The sequence below is a fragment of the Panulirus ornatus genome, chromosome 10, assembly GCF_036320965.1.
Source record: "Panulirus ornatus isolate Po-2019 chromosome 10, ASM3632096v1, whole genome shotgun sequence".
Taxonomy (NCBI): domain Eukaryota; kingdom Metazoa; phylum Arthropoda; class Malacostraca; order Decapoda; family Palinuridae; genus Panulirus; species Panulirus ornatus.
The window spans coordinates 58,734,360-58,758,052 of NC_092233.1; the positions used below are offsets into that span (position 1 = coordinate 58,734,360).

Below are 23,693 nucleotides of genomic sequence, written 5' to 3' on the forward strand. Positions count from 1 at the left end.
ACGGTTTTGCAGGTAACCTGGGCCGGGTGGATTTTGTGGCCGAGTACGACTACGACCTCTTCATACGACCTGACACGTGCAACCCGCGCTACAGGTTCTGGTTCAACTTCACCGTCGACAACGCCAAAGCTGATCAGGTGGGACGACTCTTCGTTGTACAGCCTAACCCGACTTTACCTAACCTAACCTAACCTAACCTAACCTAACCTAACCTAACCTAACCTAACCCGACCTAGCCTAACACTAACCCACTTTAATCTCGCCTCCTCTAGACTAACTTACACCGACCTAGACTAACCTGCTTGAACAGATTAAAAACAGCCGTGTTATATCATACATCCTTCATCCACACTCTGATAACCTTATCTAACATGACCTAATGTAACCTTACCTACTCATTCTTAGAGAAGATAACCTATCCTACAATAACAACATTGATAATAACCTTATCTAACATCACTAACTATAACCTTACCTGCTCATTCTAACCATCGTGTCCCGAACCTAACACTCTAATCAAAACTAACTTTTTCTAACCAAACCCAGTGTGGCACAATGCAGGGGCCTGTGGGCGCTCCGGAGATACTGCACGGACCTTTGGGTCCACCTGGCACACAGCACGAACTTTTGGGCCCACCTGGCACACTGCAAGGATCTTTGGGCCCACCTGGCACTCTGCACGGACCTTTGGGCCCACATGGCACACAGCACGGACCTTTGGGCCCACCTGGCACACTGCACGGACCTTTGGGCCCACATGGCACACAGCACGGACCTTGGGGAACACATGGCACACAGCACGGACCTTGGGGCCCACCTGGCGCACTGCACAGACCTTTGGGCCCACCTGGCACACTACACGGACCTTTGGGCCCACCTGGCACACTGCACGGACCTTTGGACATACGGGGGACACTGTCTGCATCCACCAATACACCGAGTGTAGTCTTGCATGCCAGGGAGACGAGAATCCCCTACATTTCAATGCAGTCACAGCCTAATGGTAACCGGTGATAATTAGCGGATATAATTACCAGTGATGTTTGGCAGCCAGCCTCCCCGATAACCAGAACACACACACACACACACACACACACACACACACACACACACACACACACACGGGACACCAAATAAAGCAAAAGGACGGATCAGCCCCCGCCACTACCACAAAGAGGTCAGGCATGTTAGATAAGGCAAATGGCTGACTGAAAGTAATGTGTATATATAAATGCTAGATATCTAGGATCGAAATGGGGAAGATGCACCTGATGTTGTCGGAGTTACGGAAAAGATGAAAGCGACTAAGGACATGAGATCACACCCGTCTTATCTAGAGTGACACATGATAACGAGGAGGGGAAAGAGTAGATAAGAGGAGGAGTGGGAGGAGGAGGATTAGTCCCCTCTCAGGCAGTTCCGTAGGCGACCCGTCCAGACAGTCCACAATGGGAGGTGTAAACCGCGAGTTATGTGTGTGTGTGTGTGTGTGTGTGTGTGTGTGTGTGTGTGTGTGTGTGTGTGTGGTGATGCTGATGTTTTCATCCCCCCCAAAAAAAGATCTTAATTGATCCGAAACAGACGTTCATTGATATGGTACATGAAGCTGTAAAATATGCACTCATCAGAGATGATAAAGGACTGATAATGGCGGATTTCAGATATAAATAGATTGACTCTGTCTGATACATAATTGATAAAATTCAACCTGAGTAAAATTAGAATAATGTAGTAGACATTGCCCCTCGCCCGTCGTCATAATCACACCACAAAAGTGTAAAGGAAACTAGCTACGTGGCTGGTATGAGATAGCATTCAGGTACGTGGACAGGGGCAATGTTCATCCAAGAAGCTGTCCAGATTCTGCATTAGGTTCAAAACGAGAATATGCTTCTCATGTTTGGTCACCGCAGTGGGGGGATTACAAACATGGTACTTTCCGGCACTACGAATGATAAGCTTACGACAGGGAAAGGAGACATGACCTAAACTCATTTTTCACCAGCGAAGAAAAACGAGTAAGGAGTGACCTGATCATAAGCTTTCAAATTCTGAACTAGTTTGATGATGTCAGCAGTAAAGAGCTCTTCAGGGGGTGTTGGCATAGAGGACATAACATGACCTTCTGCAAAATCGTTGTTTGAAAAGAGGTGAAGAAAGAGTTTTATAGTGTGAGAGTTATAGGCGAATGGAATGCAGTGAATGATGAACAGTGAATGTGGACAGCATGCTGATATTCAAAATGTTGTACACAACTTAGAATAAGCTTTGCCTCAGCTCAAACTGCTATGTAACCCTAGCTTTACCCTCATCCCGCACTGCTGTGTTACCCTAGCTTTGCCCTCAGCCCACACTGCTGTGTTAGCCAACCCGTCATATCTGTGGCTGGAGGCGGCCAGGAACCCAACCAGTTCGATACATACGTCATGTGTTTTATCTCCGCTGGAAGAATGATGTTGTGTCTGGAGCAATGTGTACTGCTTGCTGCCCGGCTGGGGAGCTACGAGAGATCCAGGCAGGCACACATGTTCACATACTGGCACACATGTTCACATACTGGCACACATGATCACATACCGGCACACATGTTCACATACTGTCACACATGTTCACATACTGTCACACATGATCACATACCGGCACACATGTTCACATACTGGCACACATGATCACATACCGGCACACATGTTCACATACTGGCACACATGATCACATACCGGCACACATGTTCACATACTGTCACACATGTTCACATACTGTCACACATGATCACATACTGGCACACATATTCACATACTGGCACACATGTTCACATACTGGCACACATGTTCACATAGCACACTTTCACATGATGACACACATGTCCACATGACTGATAGATATGTTCACATCAGCCTCTCGTGTGTGTGTGTGTGTGTGTGTGTGTGTGTGTGTGGTGCGTCATGCTTGCAGACGTCATTAAAACAAACCACTATCTGGACGACTTTTACCAACTCAGACAAGTATAATAAAAACAAGAAAAGAATACACGTAATTCTTAAGTATAAAAAAAAGAAGATAATTATCCGGCCAAACAAGGGGATTATATAGTTAACGACCGTGCTTGGGGAGACTCTTTCGCGTGGCTGTGCCCCAGACACACCCTCCTCCCTCCCTCCTCCTCCTCCTCCTCCACACACACACACACACACATACACACACACACACGTCATCCCCCACCCCCATGATATTAGGCCGACTCTGTCAACAAATGATTCACTATGTTTCATTTCATCCTCGCCGTAATGATACGCTGTGGCAGGGGGCCGGCGGCACACAGGCGACCCCTCCCCCTCCTCCTCCTCCTCTCGTTCAGCGATGACCAGCTCGATGTTTCTTTACAGAATTAACCTTACGTACCAAGTCTTAACCCTTTGAATACAGCGAGGCGATCACCTTCATTGTTGATGACTTCTTGAAGAGTATGACGACTTAACTCGCTGAGTACGACGACTTAACTCGCTGAGTACGACGACTTAACTCTTTGAGTACGACGACTTAACTCTTTGAGTACGACGACTTAACTCGTTGAGTACGACGACTTAACTCGTTGAGTACGACGACTTAACTCGTTGAGTACGACGACTTAACTCGTTGAGTACAACGACACGAGTACGATGGGGTGGGGGGGTCATCTTGTGTTCAAGGGGTTAAGCCACCACGCTGCACATGCCATATAAATGATCAGAAACGAAACTTAGAATATCAAAGACTATAAGTTCATAGGTAAATGTTGTGGGCTTATGTATATATATATATATATATATATATATATATATATATATATATATATATATATATATATATATATATACGCGCGCGCGCTTATATACTGCAAAAATGCATGGAAAAGGAAACACAAATCCTGAGCGCTTTCGTGTATTGACACATCTTCAGAGGACAGTATTAATACAAGAAAGCGCTCAGGATCTTGTTTCCTTTTCCATGTTTCAGCATTTATAAGTTCACGTGTCTGTTGTGATTTTGTGCAATATATGTATATGTATTTGTGTGTATGTATGATTGTCATGTACAGTTTCAGCTGATGAGTTTTCTCCCCTCCTGTTTTAGCGCGCCATCTTCAACCTGGTCAACATACACAAGAGCCGGAACCTTTTCTGTGAGGGGCTGACCCCCCTGGTCCGCTCCACCTCCAGGCCCCGCTGGTGAGTCCTCTCCTGCCCATAACCCCACCAGCTTCTCCCGTCTGACCTCATCCCCAAGGGCACCATCACCATCGGAACTTTATGAGGTCATCAGGCCTGCCCTTAGGGCTGGTCCAAAGGCCTCAAAGGCGTCGGGCCTGCCCTTGGGGCTGGTCCAAAGGCCTCAAAGGCGTCGGGCCTGCCCTTGGGGCTGGTCAGAGTCTGCCTGCATGTGTATGTGTGTTGCCCTTTTATCTCGTTAAGTTTTGGCTGATTAAGCTGTTGCCGGCTCCCAGGTAAACACCGACTCACTTAATTAACTTAAAGTTTGTCCGGCCAGGGGAACGTGGCCTCTCCACTTGGCCTAAGTTGTAAGTTCTCAAAGGTGACTTGGAGAAGTCCCTCTCACACTCCATTACCTGTTTCTACACCCTCTCCCGTGACCTTACATGCCCTCACCTGACCTTACCTGATCTTACATCACCTAACCTACCCTCACCTTACCTTACCTGCCCTCACCTGACCTTACCTGCCCTCACCTGACCTTACTTGCCCTCGCCTGACCTTATCTGCTCTTTCTATCATCAACATAACAGCCTGCCTCACCATTCCCCTCCTCTAGCCTCGGAATGCCCCACCTATACCGCCTCACCCTGCTCTAACCTCACCCCACCCTCACCTCACCCCACCCTCGCCTCACCCCACCCTCGCCTCACCCCACCCTCGCCTCAACCCGCCCTCGCCTCACCCCGCCCTCGCCTCACCCCACCCTCGCCTCACCCTACCCTCGCCTCACCCCACCCTCGCCTCACCCCGCCCTCGCCTCACCCTACCCTCGCCTCACCCAACCCTCGCCTCACCCCGCAGGACGCGCATGCCACCGGAAAGCGTGTACTACTACAGGTCAGACCAACACAGGGACCACTACGTGCTGAGCTTCGCCGTCTGCTTCGACGTGGAGCAGGACGTGTACCAGTTCGCCCTGACCTACCCGTACTCTTACTCCCGCCTGCAGGCCCTTCTAGACCAGCAGGACGCCAGGGGCCTCCCCTTCTGCTGGAGGCACACCCTGGCACTGACTGTGGTGAGTCCGGCACTGGTCCCTCCCACCCTGGGGAGGCGGTATTGTGGGGCATGGGTAAGGTAGGTGGGTTCAATGGGTCAGGCCTACCATGTAGTGATGGGCCTGGCCTACCATGTACAGATGGGCCTGGCCTACCATGTAGTGATGGGCCTGGCCTACCATGTAGTGATGGGTCTGGCCTACCATGTAGTGATGGGTCTGGCCTACCATGTAGTGATGGGCCTGGCCTACCATGTACAGATGGGCCTGGCCTACCATGTAGTGATGGGTCTGGCCTACCATGTAGTGATGGCCCTGGCCTACCATGTAGTGATGGGTCTGGCCTACCATGTAGTGATGGGCCTGGCCTACCATGTAGTGATGGGTCTGGCCTACCATGTAGTGATGGGCCTGGCCTACCATGTAGTGATGGGCCTGGCCCACCATGTAGTGATGGGTCTGGCCTAATATGTAGTGATGGGCCTGGCCTACCATGTAGTGATGGGTCTGGCCCACCATGTAGTGATGGGCCTGGCCTACCATGTACAGATGGGCCTGGCCTACCATGTAGTGATGGGCCTGGCCTACCATGTACAGATGGGTCTGGCCCACCATGTAGTGATGGGCCTGGCCTACCATGTACAGATGGGCCTGGCCTACCATGTAGTGATGGGTCTGGCCTACCATGTAGAGATGGGCTTGCCCTACAATCCATAAAGATATCTTGAGATCTAAAGACATATTCTAAACCCAATATTTTATGATAATCGTTGCCATACTATCAGTGTCTTGTTGAATATTAACGGTTGATAACAGGACGTAGATTATGTCGGGTCTCGGGTGTGGATACGTCAGGTCACTAGTGTGCGCTCAGACAAGGGTGTCAGGTCACAAGAATGTGTCAGGTCACTAGATAATGTCAGACGTCATGACACATCCTGGGTGTCCGGACACGTGACTCCTGGAGCCACATGTTTCCAGTGACACATGCCGGTTCTCCGGACACACGTGGCTTCTGAGGCCTATACTGAAACAGTCTTGGGTGACATATATGTGACACTAACTATACCTTAGAATGAAGTACATATGGAACTACATAAAGACAGAGGTAGCTGTGTAAAAAAGTCGGTAATATGTAGAGTAATATGTGTCTGTCTTGTTATGGGCGCGTGCCGCATGCAGATGAAGCGGGCGTGCCACGTGCTGACCATCACCAGCCCCGCCAACTACAAGGGACCCCTGCAAGCCCTGACAGAGGCGCGGGACGCCGCCGTCCACGCCGCTACCAAAGCGGCACCACCACCACCACCTGCCCCACACCACGACCTGCACCTACCACCCCCACCACCAGGTGAGTCCCCCCCCCCCAGCCGTAGCACCAGCCCCTCGTCCCAAGGGGATCCCCCCCCCCTCTCCTCCCCAGCGCCAGGACCTGACCTTGGTCCTGGTTTTGGTTCGGGCCCTCAGGTACCAGCTTGGGTAACGCTCCTCATCGCATGTCTTCTGTACCCCCTACAGGAGTGGGTCGCAGGCCTCGGCGTGTGGTGGTGGTGATGGCCAGAGTCCATGGGGGCGAGTCTCCAACCTCCTTCATCGTGCAGGGTGAGTCCTGCCCCTCCTACAGGATGACTGTCGGTGGCCCCATGACCCGTGGGACCACAGCAACACGTACTACCACACCACCACTACCACACTGCCACTATACACGTCATCGCCGACACTACCACACTGCCACTATACACGTCATCACCACCGCTACCTCACTGCCACTATACACATCATCACCGCCACTACCACACCGCTAAGTGGTCATCATCACCACTAGCTACCACTAGTGAGTGTTGCCGCCCCTGGCTCATCCTTACTGTTTCCTACATTAAAATCTGTGCTCTTTATGGCTATCGTGCGCTTGTGTTGTCCAGCCCACATGTGCCACCTGGTGTGATAACCCTGAGTACCCCCCTGGTGTATAGCCCCCCCTAGTAAATTACCCCTGGTGTATAACATCCCAGTAAATTACCTCCTGGTGCAGGCATGTTGGAGCTGCTGCTGGGTCCAGGGGCCGTGGCCGCCACCCTGAGGGAACACGTGGTCTTCAAGATCATCCCCATGCTCAACCCCGACGGGGCCTTCCTCGGCAACTACAGGTGGGTCCTGTCCCCCGACAGGTAGGTCCTGCCCCCCGACAGGTGGGTCCTGCGCCCCGACAGGAAAGGCCCTCTCTCGACACCTAACGAGGGATCACCAAATCGTTCATGGCTGATCCAACAACATCTTGAAATTAGAAGATTTTGAATCTCTTTATGCTTCCTCGTTAGAATTAGAAGATATCAGATATAATACATTAGAATTAGACGACAATACATCTCTAAATGTCTGATATAGATTTAGAAGACATAACATGATATCTTGAATAGAATTAGAAGACATTAGATCTCTTAATATCTAAAATAGAATTAGAAGCCATCAAATCTCTTGATGCCTGATATAGAATTAGAAGTCATCAAATCTCTTGATGCCTGATATAGAATTAGAAGACATCAAACTCCCTCGTGTCCTCTACCAAATATAATTTCTATGATTGGTCTAGCTATATTTTATGCGTCCTAAGACCATTTCTCTCCCCATATCTTCACCTCGTAGCCAGTTTCCTCCCCATATCTTCACCCATGACCATTTCTCTCCCCATATCTTCACCTCATAACCAGTTCCCTCCCCATATCTTCACCCATGACCATTTCTCTCCCCATATCTTCACCCATAGCCAGTTTCCTCCCCATGACCGCAGTGATACAGAGGTCACCACCCATGACCTGCCTGCCTGTCCTTCCCAGGTCGACGCTGATGGGGTTTGACCTGAACCGCGTGTGGGGGGAGGCCAGCCTATGGGGTCAGCCCACAGTCCACGCCGCCAGGAGCCTCCTGCTGCAGCTGGACCAGGCACAGGTACCTCACCACCACAATTACCACCATCGTCACTACCACCATCGTCACTACCACCACCACACAGCAAATACCATTACTCTCACCTCTATCACAACCACAATCACCGTCACCGTCATTACCAGGCACAGGTACCACTCACCATCTACCAGCACTGTTGCCTCTGTCACCACAACTACCACCATCCACCAGTACCATCACCAGTGTTTAAACGATCACACCCGAGGCAGAAAATACGTGGCCTTTGACCCTAATGCCCCACCACTCATGAGGCCCTCCACAGCCCTCTACACCAGCGGTGGCTGCCCTCCACTTCCCCCTCCACCGCAGCGTTGGCTCTCCGGACCCAGCCCCCATCCCTCCCCCGGGCCGGCGCCACAGGGTGAGGGAGGGGCTTGGGGGCCGGCGCCCCAGCAGCCTCTGGGAGAAAAACGTTTAATTCTGTCCATCGTGGGAGAAGTTGGCCATCTGGTGGTGACTGATGAAGACCCGGCCTCCCTCCCTCCCTCCAACCACACCACACTAACGACCTAACGCTCACCTTTACCGCCGCCTCTACTATCTCCTCTATAGTACCCAGCCATAAGGGCCATTACGAGAGCTGGTCGGGGCAGGTCATATAGGTCCACGGCCTCACCAGGCTGGACACAAGAACTCTCGACCTTGGCGTCCCGACCGGATCGCGACACTCTGGCTTCTCTCTTCTTCTTCTTGCGTCCCTCAGAATATGAAGTCCTCCCTTCGTGCGACGCCTGGCCAGCCGAGCGTGAGTCGGACCGTCGCGTTGGGGTTGTCGGGAAGAGAAGGGTGGGTGTAAGTGCTATGACCCCCCTCCCCCCTCCCCCAGCGGTGGCGTCTCCACAGGAATGCAATTCACTTCGTTAAGTCCCACTAGTCTTGGGGGCGGCGCCCCCCGCCAGCCAGCGGCAGACTAGGGACAGGGGGGGGGAGAGACCCGACCCAACCCCAGAGAAACATCCCCAGAGATCCTCCGCCCCAGAGATCGCAAGAAAACTTTACTACAGCGTTGGCTATAGACGGTCAAGTCGATATATGCTGTAGCAGGGGAGGTGTGGGAGACTGCCATATAGTAGCGTATAGGTTCCTCCTTGGCAGGGGTCACCTCCTTCCAGGGATTACCTTCCCTCCCTTCCTCTCGCCCCGGTCACCCCGAGTGTTCGCCAGGCGAATGATGCGCTATATAGCAGGAGGTGGATTGGGTGGTAGGCGCTCCCATCATAGCCTGAAGCTGATTGATGTTAGTTAACGTTAGCGGGGCAGGTGGGGCGAAGCCCCGCCTGCGCCAAGGATCGTCGGGGCCAAAGGAGGAGGACCAAGGATGCTAAATGGTAACGGGTCACACCCTCCCTCCCTCACAGGGCAAGCCCTCCCGCCCTCCCGTCCTCCACCCCTCACACAGCGTGAGAGCCAGCATCAACAAGGTAGGGTCGTTGGGGGGGAGGCCGTCCGACATGTTTCCGCTAATATTTGCCTTTGTTCAGATATGTCGCCATGGTCTCCGCCCCGCCATTAGTTGAGACAAAAGACCCAATACCTATGCAAATCTGAACGAAACTTATCATATATTTTCGGCGGCCGTGGGAGCCTGGGAAGCCGCGTCCATTTTCTGCGGAGAACCGTTTTCTGTGGCCTCAAGGACCGTGTTACTTCTCCCTAACCTAATTGAAATCACTCGAGACCTGGTAATAGGCTAAGCCAATTCCATTTCTCCATTACCGATCTAGCTAGAGGGGGTGGGAGGTGGTGGTGAAGCACCCATCATCCCCCCCCCCTCACCACGATGACCAGGTCACGTATGGCTGGTGACCCCCCCCCACCCCCCAGGGCCAAGCTCCGACTTCGTCCAACCTGAGGAAAAATATTTAGAAAAACAAAACAAAACAAAAACACACACGGTTGATGCCATCGGCGGAGCATGGCGGGCACAAAATGGCGGCCGTTTCACAGCCCCCAGTCCATCGATCCGTTCGGGAATCGAAGGCAATAAATTCAGGTTGTAATACTGAAATGGATAAATAACGCCTGAATAATTCAGATAACGTCATGTCGAGGGTGTTGTATACTCCCCAGAGATCAGGGGAGACATTTAAACGCCAGCTTTTTCCTGGACCCAATTGTGGCATGATAATAACAATATTGATAAACGACATTTATATGACAAACTCTTTTCATTTTACATTTAGGAAATGATTTAGATTATTACCTGTTTTCTATGACGTCTTATCTATTAACTTTGTTATCGCTTAGGAAGATAAAGGTTAACTCAGGGGGCCTTCTCGATGACCTCTTTTGGGGTTGGCATTGTCTTCAACCCCCTCCCTGGCCAGTCTTGCGATCGCTTCAGCCGTAAATCACACGACAGACGTATCCAGACGCAGGCGCTCCGTCAGGTAGGAGGATCAGTGGGTTGTTGCCTTGACTGATGCAGATGGGTTTTATTCCTGGCCCTACAGGGTTCTGACCCCTCATTATCGGTCAGGTGATTCAACCCTGCTGTTCCAGATACTAGGGTGGTATTGTTAGGTTACGTGAGGTCGTTAGAAGTTACTATCATATCCTTTTATGAGGTCATCCAGTGAATCTGTTGTGGTGACGAGATGTCACGTGATGGTTCACAAAGTGGTAGCGTCGGTAAGACCTTTGACCTCTGACCTCAGCCTCCCAGCCCTCTGACCCCCGCCTCCTCTCCTCCCCAGTGGTGTCAGCTGGACCTGGTGCTGGACCTGCACGCCCACTCCTCACTTCTCGGCACCTTCATCTACGGCAACTCTTACGACGACGTCTACAGGTAGGTCTCCCCCGCCTCCACCCCTTCTACAGGTGGGTCTCCCCCTCTCCACCCCTTCTGCAGGTGGGTCTCCCCTCCTCCACCCCTTCTACAGGTGGGTCTCCACTCCTTCACTCCTTCTACAGGTGGGTCTCCCCCCCCATTCCACCCCTTCTGCAGGTTGGTGTCCACTACACCCCTTCTACAGGTGGGTCTCACCTCCTTCATCCCTTCTACAAGTGGGTCTTCCCTCCTCCACCCCTTCTGCAGGTGGGTCTCACCTCCTCCACCCCTTCTACAGGTGGGTCTCCCCTCCTCCACCCCTTCTACAGGTGGGTCTCCCCTCCTCTACACCCTCTGCAAGTGGGTCTCATCTCCTCCACCCCTTCTACAGGTGGGTCTCCCCTCCTCCACCCCTTCTACAGGTGGGTCTCCCCTTCTCCACCCCTTCTACAGGTGGGTCTCACCTCCTCTAACAATTCTACTCGTCCGCCACATCTACAGGTGGGTCTTCCCCTTGATGGTCCTTGATTTCTGGGGACTCCAGCTGACTGGCCTCACCTCTGTCGTTCCCTCCCTCCACCACCCTCCCAGCTGATGGTCGCCACATGTAGGGGTCCGTAGGTTATGGTCCTGAGCTACTAGGGCCCCTGAATGAGGATGTTCACCTTTGAGGTCCCCGGATGATGGTCATCACCTTCGGGGTCCCCTGAATGATGACCCTCATCTCTGGGGGTTCTCGGTTGAATCTAGGGGCCTCGGATGACGGTTCTTTAAGGGCCTTGGATGATGGTTCTCTGGGGGCCTCAGATGATGAGCCTCTTGGGTCTCTGATGATGGACCTCTGGGGGTCTCTGATGATGGACCTCTTGGGGTCTCTTGATGATGGACCTCTGGGGGTCTCTGATGATGGACCTCCGGAGGCCTCGGATGATGGGCCTATGGGGGTCTCGGATATGGACCTCTGGGGGCCTCGGATGATGAGCCTCTGGGCATTTCGGATGATGTGCCTCTGGGGGTCTCGGATAATGGACCTCTGGGGGCCTCGAATGATGGATGATGGGCCTCTGGGGGAAGGGGGGGGAACACCGGGTAATGCGACTCTGGGGGCTTAGGATTTTAATGGTCACCTTGGGAACATCACAAAGATATTTTGAAGAAAGGTTTTCAGGTTCCCAAAGTTGTTAGTGTATGTAAACACATCACATATGCTGAATTTATATGATTACAATTTGTATGAGTACAATTTACCCTCGATACAATATAGTGTATTTTAGGATCAGAGATACAATATGTAAACTGAGAGAATTTGTAAAATTATTCATATCATTCCATCATTAATTTTGCATATTACGGTAAATTGTATGTAATAAAGTTAATAATCAGTTTTAAATGATGAAATTTTTTGAATTCAGTGTTGTATGTTGGAGGATAGTTAATGATATACACATAACATTGATATCTGTTGATTATTTATTCCTTCGGTTTTACAGTTAGATTATAAGATAATTATACATTATACAGTGAATGATATTTTAATTATTTTTTTATCGACTGGCCATAGATTTTCTTTACATGACCCGGTGTGCCGCAGTCTATTTACAATGTGACTTGGTGACACATCCTATTTACAATGTGACCTGGTGCCACAGCCTATTTACAATGTGACCTGGTGCCACATCCTATTTACAGTGTGACCTGGTGACACAGCCTATTTACAGTGTGACCTGATGACACAGCCTATTTACAATGTGACCTGGTGCCATAGCCTATTTACAATGTGACCTGATGACACAGCCTATTTATTTATGACCTGGTGAGCGAAATTTGCTGTCACCTTCTTTAATCAGGTCATGTGGCCTGGGTTAACCAAGTGCTGCACCCTAGAAGGTTGACCTGGTACGAGACCTGAAGATGTCACTTTAGAGTATGGTGGCTTGATGTGACCTGGATTGGTATAAAAGTCATGTTGACCTGGTGATTTGTCCTGCTGGATAACCTGTCGTGTGAGATGGTAATGCAGTTTGGAATTGTGACCCGCGACGTATCTGACCTGGCAGTATCATAGGACTCCATCGTCTGATTTGTAGGGTGACCTGGGGAAGGTCTGGCGACCTGAACCTCATTTGTGACCCAAAGGAAGGGGTATGACCTGACAGTGCACCTGAGAGTATGTGGCCTAATTCAATGCTTTCGCGATGTCCTGGAGAGGACATGAACCAGGAGGATGTGACCTGGAAGAACTATGAGACAGAGAGGACATAAGCAAGAGGGAATATGACCTGGAGAGAACATGACCTGAAGATGACTTAATATATATATATATATATATATATATATATATATATATATATATATATATATATATATATATATATATATATATATATATATATATATATATATATATATATGTGTGTGTGTGTTTGTGTGTGTGTGTGTGTGTGTATGACTTAGGGGGAAGGTCGTAATCATCAGTGAACATGACCTGAGAGGGATATAACTTGGAGACCCGGAGAAGATGTGACCTGGCACCCACCCTCTACCCCCTACACAGGCACGAGAGGCACATCGTTTTTCCCGAAGATGCTGAGCCACTCGTGTGAGGACTACTGTCACTACAACACCATCTACAACAAGGACCCCTCCAAGAGCCACTCAGCCCGCAGGTAACGTGTGCCCCTTCCCCTCCTTCAGGTTGTGTGTGTGCATCTGCACCGTGCCTCCGCCCTGGCACACCTCTTGTGGTGTTGGTCTGGTTCTGTGCCACGCAGTTAACTGCTTTATACCAAGCACTCTTGACCAAGCCACGTTGGTGTATCAATGAAGCTCTGCGTATGATAATAATAATAATAATAATAATAATAATAATAATAATAATGATAATAGTAATGATAATGATAATTGGTATAATGATAATAATTGATAATCAATTTCTTTTAGAAGTGCAACCAGATAGATGTTCAACTTGCGGTCTATACCTAAAAGAAGCATGATTGCTGATAATACACTCCCTTCAGTGTGGGTCATGTTTGTGTAATAGTCGGGATACAGATGGTCTTGACCTTTGACCTGAGTGTTCTTGACCCGTGACCTATGGTTGCAGGTGGCTGTGCAACAACCTGAGGGACTCGGCCAACGTCTACTCCATCCACACCTCCATCTACGGCTACAGGAACCAGCGGGGCCAGCTCGTCCCCTACACCGAGGACCTCTGTATCCTTCACTGCAGCAGGGGGTGTTGGATGGGACCTTAACTGCAGCAGGGGGTGTTGGATGGGACCTTAACTGCAGCAGGGGGTGTTGGATGGGAACTTAACTGCAGCAGGGGGTGTTGGATGGGACCTAAACTGCAGGAGGGAGTGGTGGATGGGAACCTTAACTGCAGCAGGGGGTGTTGGATGGGAACTTAACTGCAGCAGGGGGTGTTGGATGGGAACTTAACTGCAGCAGGGGGTGTTGGATGGGACCTAATACTTCCTTTGTGACCGTAAAGACTGGGAGAGGGGCGAAGAATCACGAACAATAACATCAACAGCAACTGCTACAGCACAGGGCTATGTTAGGTAAGTACAGGTGTGATGTACCTCAGGATGAGGAGGGGCTGATGCGAGTGATGCAGGCTGAGGGAAGAAAGGGGGAGCCATGAGACATAACATGGCTGGCGGAATTCCCGAGGGCGCTGTCACAATCGGGGTAAACCTAGCAAGCTTTCCATGGGACGGGGGGCAGGACTAGACGAGGTCATGAGTTAGTGAACCTTGGGTCCTGTAGTCTTAGGTTGCTTCTGGAGACGGGTTGTGTGCTGCTACTGACGATGGATTAGCCTTCAAGGGCTCCTAGGGTCTGAAGTCACGTAGCCCCAACTGTATTCAGGCGCCAACGGTACAAAATGAACGGCATTACAGTACTGTATTGGTTAAGTATAGAGGTGATATAGCAGGTTCAAGTGGTGTATAGGCTTAGGGAAGAAAGATAAGGTTAGTTGGACTGCCATGGCTAGGGTCGTCCCAGCACGACCTTAAATGTGTAAGCCCGTATCTAGAATGGGTCTGGGGGTCGTCTGAGCACGTTGAGGGGGTCGCCGATCTTTCCTTAACCCCCTTGCCAGACCTGCGGACGGGGCGGAGCATCGTGAAGGCAGTGCTGGACTACTACCAGTTCCTGGGCCTGGTGCCCTACCCGCACCCGTCGGCCCAGCCTCTTCATGACCTGCCCAGGGGCAAGGGACCTGGCAGCCCCCCACTTCACGCCAGACACTCGCGCTCACAACTCCAGCTTCAACAGGTATGTCGATATACACCAGGTATGGCCACGCACTTGTCTCTCTGGCAGGCATGGTGTCGCACCCCGTCGTTTGTATTGCTGTAGAGCTGTTACAAAAAGTGTCACTGGCGACATGACACCCCCAAGACTGGACATCAGTCCGCCATTCCTGTTAGATGACTGACTTATGCATATGTCTCCTGTGTGTGTTACGAGGTTTGGCTTTGGTCAGTGTCACACCCAGGTCCCCTCCCCCACCACAACATTGCCTGCTTAGTCAGGCTGTGATCCAGCAAGGCCGTCCAGTCATGTTCTGAGAAAGCTTTCCCAGTCCCAGGCTGTCAGTCTCAAGCTAAAGTCTTTTCAGCCTGTTTTTCTAAAGTTAGTGTAAACACCTGCCCCAGCTAATCGGTAGTAAGGATTATGTTCACTGTAGTTGAGCCCAGGCCAACCACATTAGAGCAACAGTTCACTGTAGTGAAGCATCAACCCTTTGCACAGGTGCCTCGCCCAATATAACCCAGTATACCGTAACCCTTCCCGTGTATGCGGAAACCTATTCAGCCATGGTAGAGACAGGGCCAAATGTGTTTAATCTTTGATCTCTTGCCAGCGATGCACAGAGCCAGACCTGTAGCACACAAGGGAAGCAGTTGGCCCTGTTCCCCTCTATCATATATCATCCTTTAAGTGCGATTAAGATAACCTGTGATAAGGTGTGTTGATCTAATTCAGCAGATTGTTAGATGCCTGGGGATGTCGGTGGATGAAACTTTACCTTTAAGTTTGTAAATTTCTATAGTTCACGCATCGCTGGAAGGGGATGTGTGGGAGTTAGTATTATGTCGATGTTAAGTATGTTAAACAGTACTGACTTCAGAGAAGATCTTGTCTATAAGACAGACCATCTTCTCTACCAGACTGTATCACGAGGTGCAGAAGCTGAAGGATCGTAAATTTAGATCTGTGAAGAGCATTCTATGATAAGGCATGACGTGCATGGCTCATTAATGTTTCTCCTTGCTTCGCTTATAAATGTTCCACGTCGTGAGTGAGCACAGCACCAGCACACAGCTGCTTCCCTCCACCTCGACACAGGAGAGGAGTGTAGTAACACTCCTAGATGCATGCATCACTCGTGCCCCTGAATTCTGCAGTGTACACCCGTGGTTGTGTTCCAGGGTCGGCGTCCGCAGCGATCCTCCCGGGGCAAGTGGTCACCCGGCGTCAGGTTGAGGAGCTCGCCCACCTCGGCCGAGCCCCCGAGCCTGAGGGAGCCTGGGGGCAGCGAAGCGGCCGGCACCGACACTCCTGCCAGCGACACCGACGAAGACGATGGTTCCTCCGTCACCAGCGACAGCGACGGACTCAGCGACACGAGCGGCCTCATGGTCAGGATCAAGCAGAAGGCCGCCTCCGCCGACGAGGACGACGTGGACTACGGACGTCGCTACGGCCACAACCAGACCGAGAGGAACGTGCGACTCCCAACGACACGGCCTCGCGACCCCAGCCCACGGTCGCTGGGGGAGCGCGGCAGACGACGGACGGGACGCCGCACGCGACAGCCGCGGACGACGTACGTGACGCTCTTCCCCGAACAACACATCCACAACCCTTCCCGCTCCGACGACGAGACGCGAAGCCTGCCCGACCTGCCGTCTCTGACGGCGTCCCTACGGACCCTGCGGACCAGCCAGGGCGCCCATCAGCGACACCCGGTTCCTGCGGCGCAGCCCACCAGCCTTGTGTGGCAGGACTTGCCGCACCCAGACATCAAGCTCTCCTACCGCTACTACGACTTCCGCCGGCTGACACGGCCACGCAAGAGGCGCCACAGAAGGAAAGTCAAAAGCCGCTCCCCAAGTCGCGTCCGCACCCGCACTCGCCCCCAGCGCCGAAGTAAGGCCAGCCACCGTGCCCACCACGCCCCCGCACCTCCGCCCACGTCGCCAGAGCGGGTGCGTCCCCGGCGGATGGTGGCGGGCGGAGGCTTCAATGTGACACGAATGGCGACGCCGCCCCGCGGGGATGCGGGGGTAAAGCAGCCCACGCCCGCCGAGGAGGCTGGGTCCAGGTTGCCCACGACCCGCGGGGAGGCCAGGCCCCGGGGACTGCGAATGATCGACGTTAATCAACTCACGATCGGCGGGTACCGGGAGAGCGCCGCCCAACCCAGGTGGCAGGCCAGCCCTAGACGGCCCCTGCCCACCACACCGCCCCTCCTCAGACGGTTCTTGGATCCCCACGCCCCACTTTTTTGATTCCCACTCCGTTAACTCCCTACCTCACCTCCCACACACCAGCTGCTCGCCTCCCTCATCACCGCTGCTCATACTACACATCTCAGGGATTTTATGAGTACTGTAACTGTATGAATCGTATCATAGCAACTGCCTTTACCTTTAGCCAAATTTACTGTAATATTTTGTATGCTGTTGTTGGTATGTACTGTGCTTGGAAAATGGATTTTCCTCAGAGATCTTCCTTCATTAACTGATACTATGGTCCAGCTAGCCAGTCAGTCAGTCAGTTGGCTGCTAGTGGCCCTATGGACCAGTCATTCAATAGGGCTGTCACTGGCCATGTGGACCAGTGCATCAATAGGGTTTCCACTGTATGAACCCATGTTCTCGCGTCATGTTCTCCTGTATTTACTAAATCTTTTATCATTCAGATAGTGTTTCAGTAGCCTGGATGCCGGTGTGTTCCATGTGTTCCAGCAGTGAGGAACGAGTGTTCCGGACCACGACGGCAGGGACCACTTGCCCCACCTACATCAAGGAACAGTACTGCAACAACCCGACAAGGAAGAACGGAAAACAGTAGACATATGGTCTCTCAAGGTCTCAGTTTAAGGTCCGAGAGGGCGTAAGAAGGCCCGTCAAAGGTTAGGGGCAAAGTGAGTCCACCTCCATCACCGGGTCAGCGCATCAGGCTAGGTGAGGCTCTATTTAGTGCTGTGTTGGGTGAGGAACCAGAGCTTGGCCTCGCCAGAGTGACAGGCGGGGAGATCCTAGCAGGGCAGCTGGACCTGCCCAGCCATGGAGCCGTCAACAGACGATCATCAGGGTATGAATCCTGCCACAGGAGCCTGCTGCTGCTGCTGCCCCGGAGCGCAGCGGCCTGCAACTGTCCCGAAGCCGCAGAGGTGTGGGGTCTGCTCCTGCCACAGTCGCTGGACCAGCCCCGCTGCCTGTACTGTGGTGCATGAAAACACGTATACCTACCTCACTTTGTGTCGTCGGCCATTCAATTAATACAGTCCGCCATTAGTGCTCTCATCCCCCCACCCCTCTCCCCATCCAACAGAGTCCGCACCCTCCCCCTACTCCCACGCTGTGGGACGTCCCCCCCACTCCCCTCCTTTTTTTTTTTTTCCTCTTCATCCACACCGGGACCACCCCTCCCCCGCCGCCCCGCACTCCGGCTAGACTTAGATAAAACATTACGGTAATTAATCAAAAATTTAGAACTAAAGTTAGTTTCCTTTGAGGACCAGATTTTTGTCGTTAAAGATGAGAAGGATATTGACGGGGTCCCACGCCAGAGGCCCCTGCATCCCCCGATAAAGCCTTCTTATATATATATATATATATATATATATATATATATATATATATATATATATATATATATATATATATATATATATATATATATATGTGTGTGTGTGTGTGCTGTCATGTAATAAAAAGATCATTGGTTTAGTCCGGCAAGTTAGTTGTGATGTGCAGTATGCTTCAGAGCTCCCGTTGAACACATCGAGTGTGACCGAAGCATTCGATAGAGGTATTCTATCCTCTTTTATCTCATTTTCTTCTTCTTCTCTTCCTCTCTTCCTCCTCCTTTCGAAGGTTCCCGTCAAGGACAAAATGCTTCATCGTCACTGAGGAGATAAAAGAGGAAATGTGATCTAGTTCTGTGGGTTCACCATGTCGAAACAGTGCCGGATCAACGTGATTCGTTCGCTGCTTCAGCTCGGCGGTGTCGCTGAGCGAGGCGGACACGACCAGAGTGGCTGTCAGGCTCACATGATTGACACCTGGCCCGCTGGAAGGCCGCGGTCGAATCCCCCCCACAGAACCGGTCCAACATGTCAGTGAGAACACTTCGGTAAGTCACCAGCATCGTAAGGATGGTCACGTGTGTCGGAATGTGTGTTGTTTGTGTGTTTTGCATCGGCCTCTCCACGACCATCCAACTGATGGCTGGTCGTGTCGCTTTAAGTCGTTATTGTCCAGGGTCGTTCGGTAGTCGTGCGTTCATATACATGTCGTTTGTACCAGTCGTCATCTCCCCACCGCGCCACCAGTCCTCACCTCCCCGCCAGTCCTCCCCTCCCAGACTGTTCTCGCCTCCCCTTCAGCCTTTACCTTCCCGCCAGTCCTCATCTCCCCTCTGATCCACGCCTCCCCGCCATTCCTTAACATTCCTGCAGGTCCTCACCTTTTCTCTAGTCCTCTCCTCCCCCGCCGGTCCTCATCTATCCTCTGATCCTCACCTCCCCACCAGTCTTAACATTCCCCCTACCGGTCCCTCCTCCCCATCCGTCCTCACCTCCCCACCATTGCTCGTCGACCGCTCCCCGTGTTTGGTTCCCTTCCCAGCCTCCCTCACCTAAGGTGTTCTGGACTCCAGGCACGTTCCAGCCTCCATTTTCCAGCCCTCCCTTCTAATTTTCCAGCAGCAGCCAAGTCATGGAAATTTCCCCTTCAGGAAGCACCGACTCCAAGGAATTCTTTTGGGCTTTGTGGTCTTGGTGCTTCTCATGGGGTGGGGGGCAGGGCACGGGCGGGCGTTGCCAGGCTACGGAGGGACAGGGCAAGGACGGGCGGGCGGGGTCAGGGCTCTGGTGGGCGGGGCTGTGGCACGGGTGTGCGGGTTTAGGGATATGGATATTGAAGGGGCACGGGTGGGCGATCCCGGCCCTGAGACACGGGTGGACGGTCCTAGGGCACTGACGGACGGTCCCAGCTCACGGATGGGTGTGCCACGGGTGACCGGGTAGGTAGATTTCTCTACCGCACTCTCTCTCTCTCTCTCTCTCTCTCTCTCTCTCTCTCTCTCTCTCTCTCTCTCTCTCTCTCTCTCTCTCTCTCTCTCTCTCTCAGGATCTGGCCTGGACCCCAGACAACGGCGTTCTTCTGCTTCACCAACTGACTTTGACGCGTCGCTCTTAACGAATACAACAAAATGTTCAACTCTCCCTTTCACACATACATACGTACGTACGTACGATAATATTACATGATTTTCTTTCACGCATTAAAGATTTATTTTTTCAAAAGTGTTGATTGTTGAGCAATATAGTGAATTATTATAGAGGCGTCGTTCACCAATTCTTTGAAATACCCCATTCATGGATGGTGGTGTTTTTCTCTTGCTCGTTTGGACTTTCTGATTTCGATTTAATTTTCTTTGTGACATCTGTAAACAGAAAGTATTGAAGAAACACTAAGGAACCACGAACGGAGCTTCATTTTCAAGGTATGCAACCCTCATCAGAAATCACGATCATAGAAAATGGTAAAATTTGTCATAATAGAAAAAGGTATTTTAATCTATAACTATGACAATTACCTTATTTTACTCTTTCAGTGGATGTTCAGATTGCGTGGTGGGAACTCTTGTGCATATTATCATGAGAACTTGATGCACGTCTAAGATCATGTTATAAAATCCGAGCACATGCCAACTTAAAGGTGAATGTTAGGTGCTACCGGTGTGTCCGGACATGTCTGCCTACGATGCCTTATACTGACGGTAATATGCTGACACTTGTCGACTGACATTTTGATCCACAGGTCAAAAGATTATTTATATCCGCAGCCTTAGAGCATCTTGGCTTGGTCTGGACTTTACTCTTGCTTCAGAAGAACCCACCATCTGACCGAACGCTCTATGTAGGGAGACACATTACATGTAATGGTGAGAAACTAACCTGTCTTATTCCTGGGCCATAGTGTAATCCCAGACGGGCTCTTGGCAGGGCCTCAGCCGACACTGGTGAAGCCCTGGAGTCAGCTGTTTTGCCAGGAAAGCGCGGACCACAGAGCTCAGCAAGTGAACCAGCTCAGATGTTATTCCTTCAGGGGAAAAATATGTTTTGAATGTCCCAAAAAAATAAGGTCAGGGTGGGGCCTCATGTGAAACGGTACGGTTCGGACCGGCTTAGTGGTTCACGATGGTGCCGGCCAGTCCCGCCCCATGTAGAGGCTGATGTACACACATGAGTCTTGGTGACCAGATGATGGACAGGAGTCCTCCACCCACCGTGGGTAGACGTTAAGTTGACCTGATGATGAACCGGACTTCAGTGGACGCTTCCTTGTTGACCTGGAGTCCATGTATCTGTACATATGCTGGAGGGTTCATGGCCGCCAAGGGAAATGATAAGAGATACGTATAAGGTGAAGAGCAGGAAGCTATGACGCTGCCATTGACGTAGGGTCAAGGTCATGGGTCAGGCTAGAACTGCTTGAGAAGCATTTTGACCACGTTCAGGGCCAAGGCTGAAGCAGTTACCTAAATTTCGTCAACAAAGGTTCTTTTTACCGGGTCATCCAGTGTTGGCGATGGTCTTGATGGTGGTGGTGAAGTGTTGGAGGTGTGGTGAGAAAGTACCAACATTCAGGACGCGTTGGGTGGTTCACTCAGGTGGTGAGAACCTCTCCGGTGCTGTGTACTGCCACCATCTGTGTTGGCTGCCTTCCCAGGCTTGTGCCCTACCATCATTACCATCACCTGGGGTTCTCCCACTGTGGAAGCTCCTGATGTTCTTCCACCATGGCACCACCTGTTGTTCTCCTACCGTGGAACCACCTGAGATTATTCCATCATGGGACCTCCTGTGGTTCTCGGGCATGGTTCTATATGAGTTTCTCCCACTATGGAACCCTAAGGGGTTCCCGCGGCTTATGGTATCTCCTTTGACGATAACTTTCTAATATTTCCCTTGACAAACTTCGATGAGCTAGAGTGATCAGTGGAATCTTAATAGCCTGTTTAAAACTACTGGACTTTCCACACACACACACACACACACACACACACACACACACACACACACACACACACATCATATTCTGCGGCATGATACCTTGCACAGCATCATGGCAGCTCCACTCTAACATAGAATATGGGACTAACAGAGAATAACTGTTTGATGTTAGACTTTGTTTGATAAGGTAGGCGAGGTTGTTATATGTACACATATCTTTATACTTAGGAGAACTGTCGGGGTATAGGAGAGTTGCTTTTTGTAAAAGCATCTTAGACTGAATACTGACCTCTCTTGAATTGTCTCATGAGATTTGCAGTTCATCGTTTCAATTCCCAAAAGTTATTTATCCACAGTATCACGTAATAGTATGTAAATTTATCATTTGTGTTGATGGTTATTATTATTATTATTATTATCATTAGAAGTAGTAGTTGTGGCAGTATTTACCTGCATTTATAAACGCTTTCAAGTCTTTCTTTTATCATAAAAACTGTCCGATATAGAGCAAGTCCTTAGTAGTTTTCAAGTTTTGGTGTACCTTTTCATACTATTCAGGGTAGGAAGTTCACACTCATGGAGCCTTGTTGTTGTTGTTGACAGTACAAAAGTTTTGGAAGCCATGACCATTTTGGGGTTAACTGGCCTCCTGTCCCGTCGGGACTCGCCCAGACAAGCATAAACCTATGAATGTGTTCTCGGGATTGGCTCTTGGCCGTTGCTTGACTGGCAGACAATTGGCAGGATCTCCCACGTGAGCTATTATTGCTTACATTCCTTCCTTGTAATTTTGGAGGACTTGTAGTTTAGTTTGAATCTTAATACAGATTTTCACTGCGAGAAGTATCTCCGATGTAGGTTGGGTCAGTAAGCGGGTCTCGGGCACGACCATTTTGTGTCCGTATCGCTGTGTGACTTTGCGTCATTCTGAAGTCGAAGCTTATTGCCTAATTTTATTTACGATATTGGATGTTCCTCTAACCTACAGCTAAAGCTTTTTTCAGCCAATGCACTTGACCACCGATAAAGCATATGAAATATGTCGAGATTAAGTTCCGTTATTTCAGGCAATCGTTCGAACGTTTTGGCTTCAACCAATCACAAGAGGGTATTGTCTGTGCAAATATGGCGGCTCCTCAGACTCAGCGGACCATGTTGGTTGAAGGAAAGAATATCCTGACTACTTCTTCAGGACGTATGGGCAAGAAAGCTGACGGTGCAACACTTCACGAGAAGAAGCAAGGGAGATGAGACTTTCTTTTAAGAGCATAGCTACAAGGCGCAAAAGAGGTATATCAAAATCTTTGAAGTTCACAACATTTGGGCACATGTATGTCTATGTTAGTGACCAAAGATCATCATATATGATTTGTGAAGGGTTTGGTAATGTTGTAATCATGGTCACAAGGTTAGATACCATTGACTTCAGCAATGATAGTGTTATTT

General features: G+C 50.7%; 1 protein-coding gene across 1 annotated transcript in view; it reads left to right on the top strand.

The window, feature by feature from the left end:
- Positions 1–18,805, top strand: part of LOC139750974 (uncharacterized) — a 510,084-nt gene extending 491,279 nt beyond the window's left edge. Inside the window, 13 exon segments of the mRNA XM_071665953.1 lie at positions 13–137; positions 4,111–4,205; positions 5,052–5,268; positions 6,430–6,598; positions 6,766–6,849; positions 7,280–7,394; positions 8,082–8,193; positions 10,908–10,999; positions 13,536–13,554; positions 13,556–13,647; positions 14,085–14,194; positions 15,090–15,265; positions 16,426–18,805. Coding sequence (XP_071522054.1) covers positions 13–137; positions 4,111–4,205; positions 5,052–5,268; positions 6,430–6,598; positions 6,766–6,849; positions 7,280–7,394; positions 8,082–8,193; positions 10,908–10,999; positions 13,536–13,554; positions 13,556–13,647; positions 14,085–14,194; positions 15,090–15,265; positions 16,426–17,508 — 2,489 coding nt within the window. The 3' untranslated portion in view covers positions 17,509–18,805.
- Positions 18,806–23,693: the final 4,888 nt, after the last annotated feature.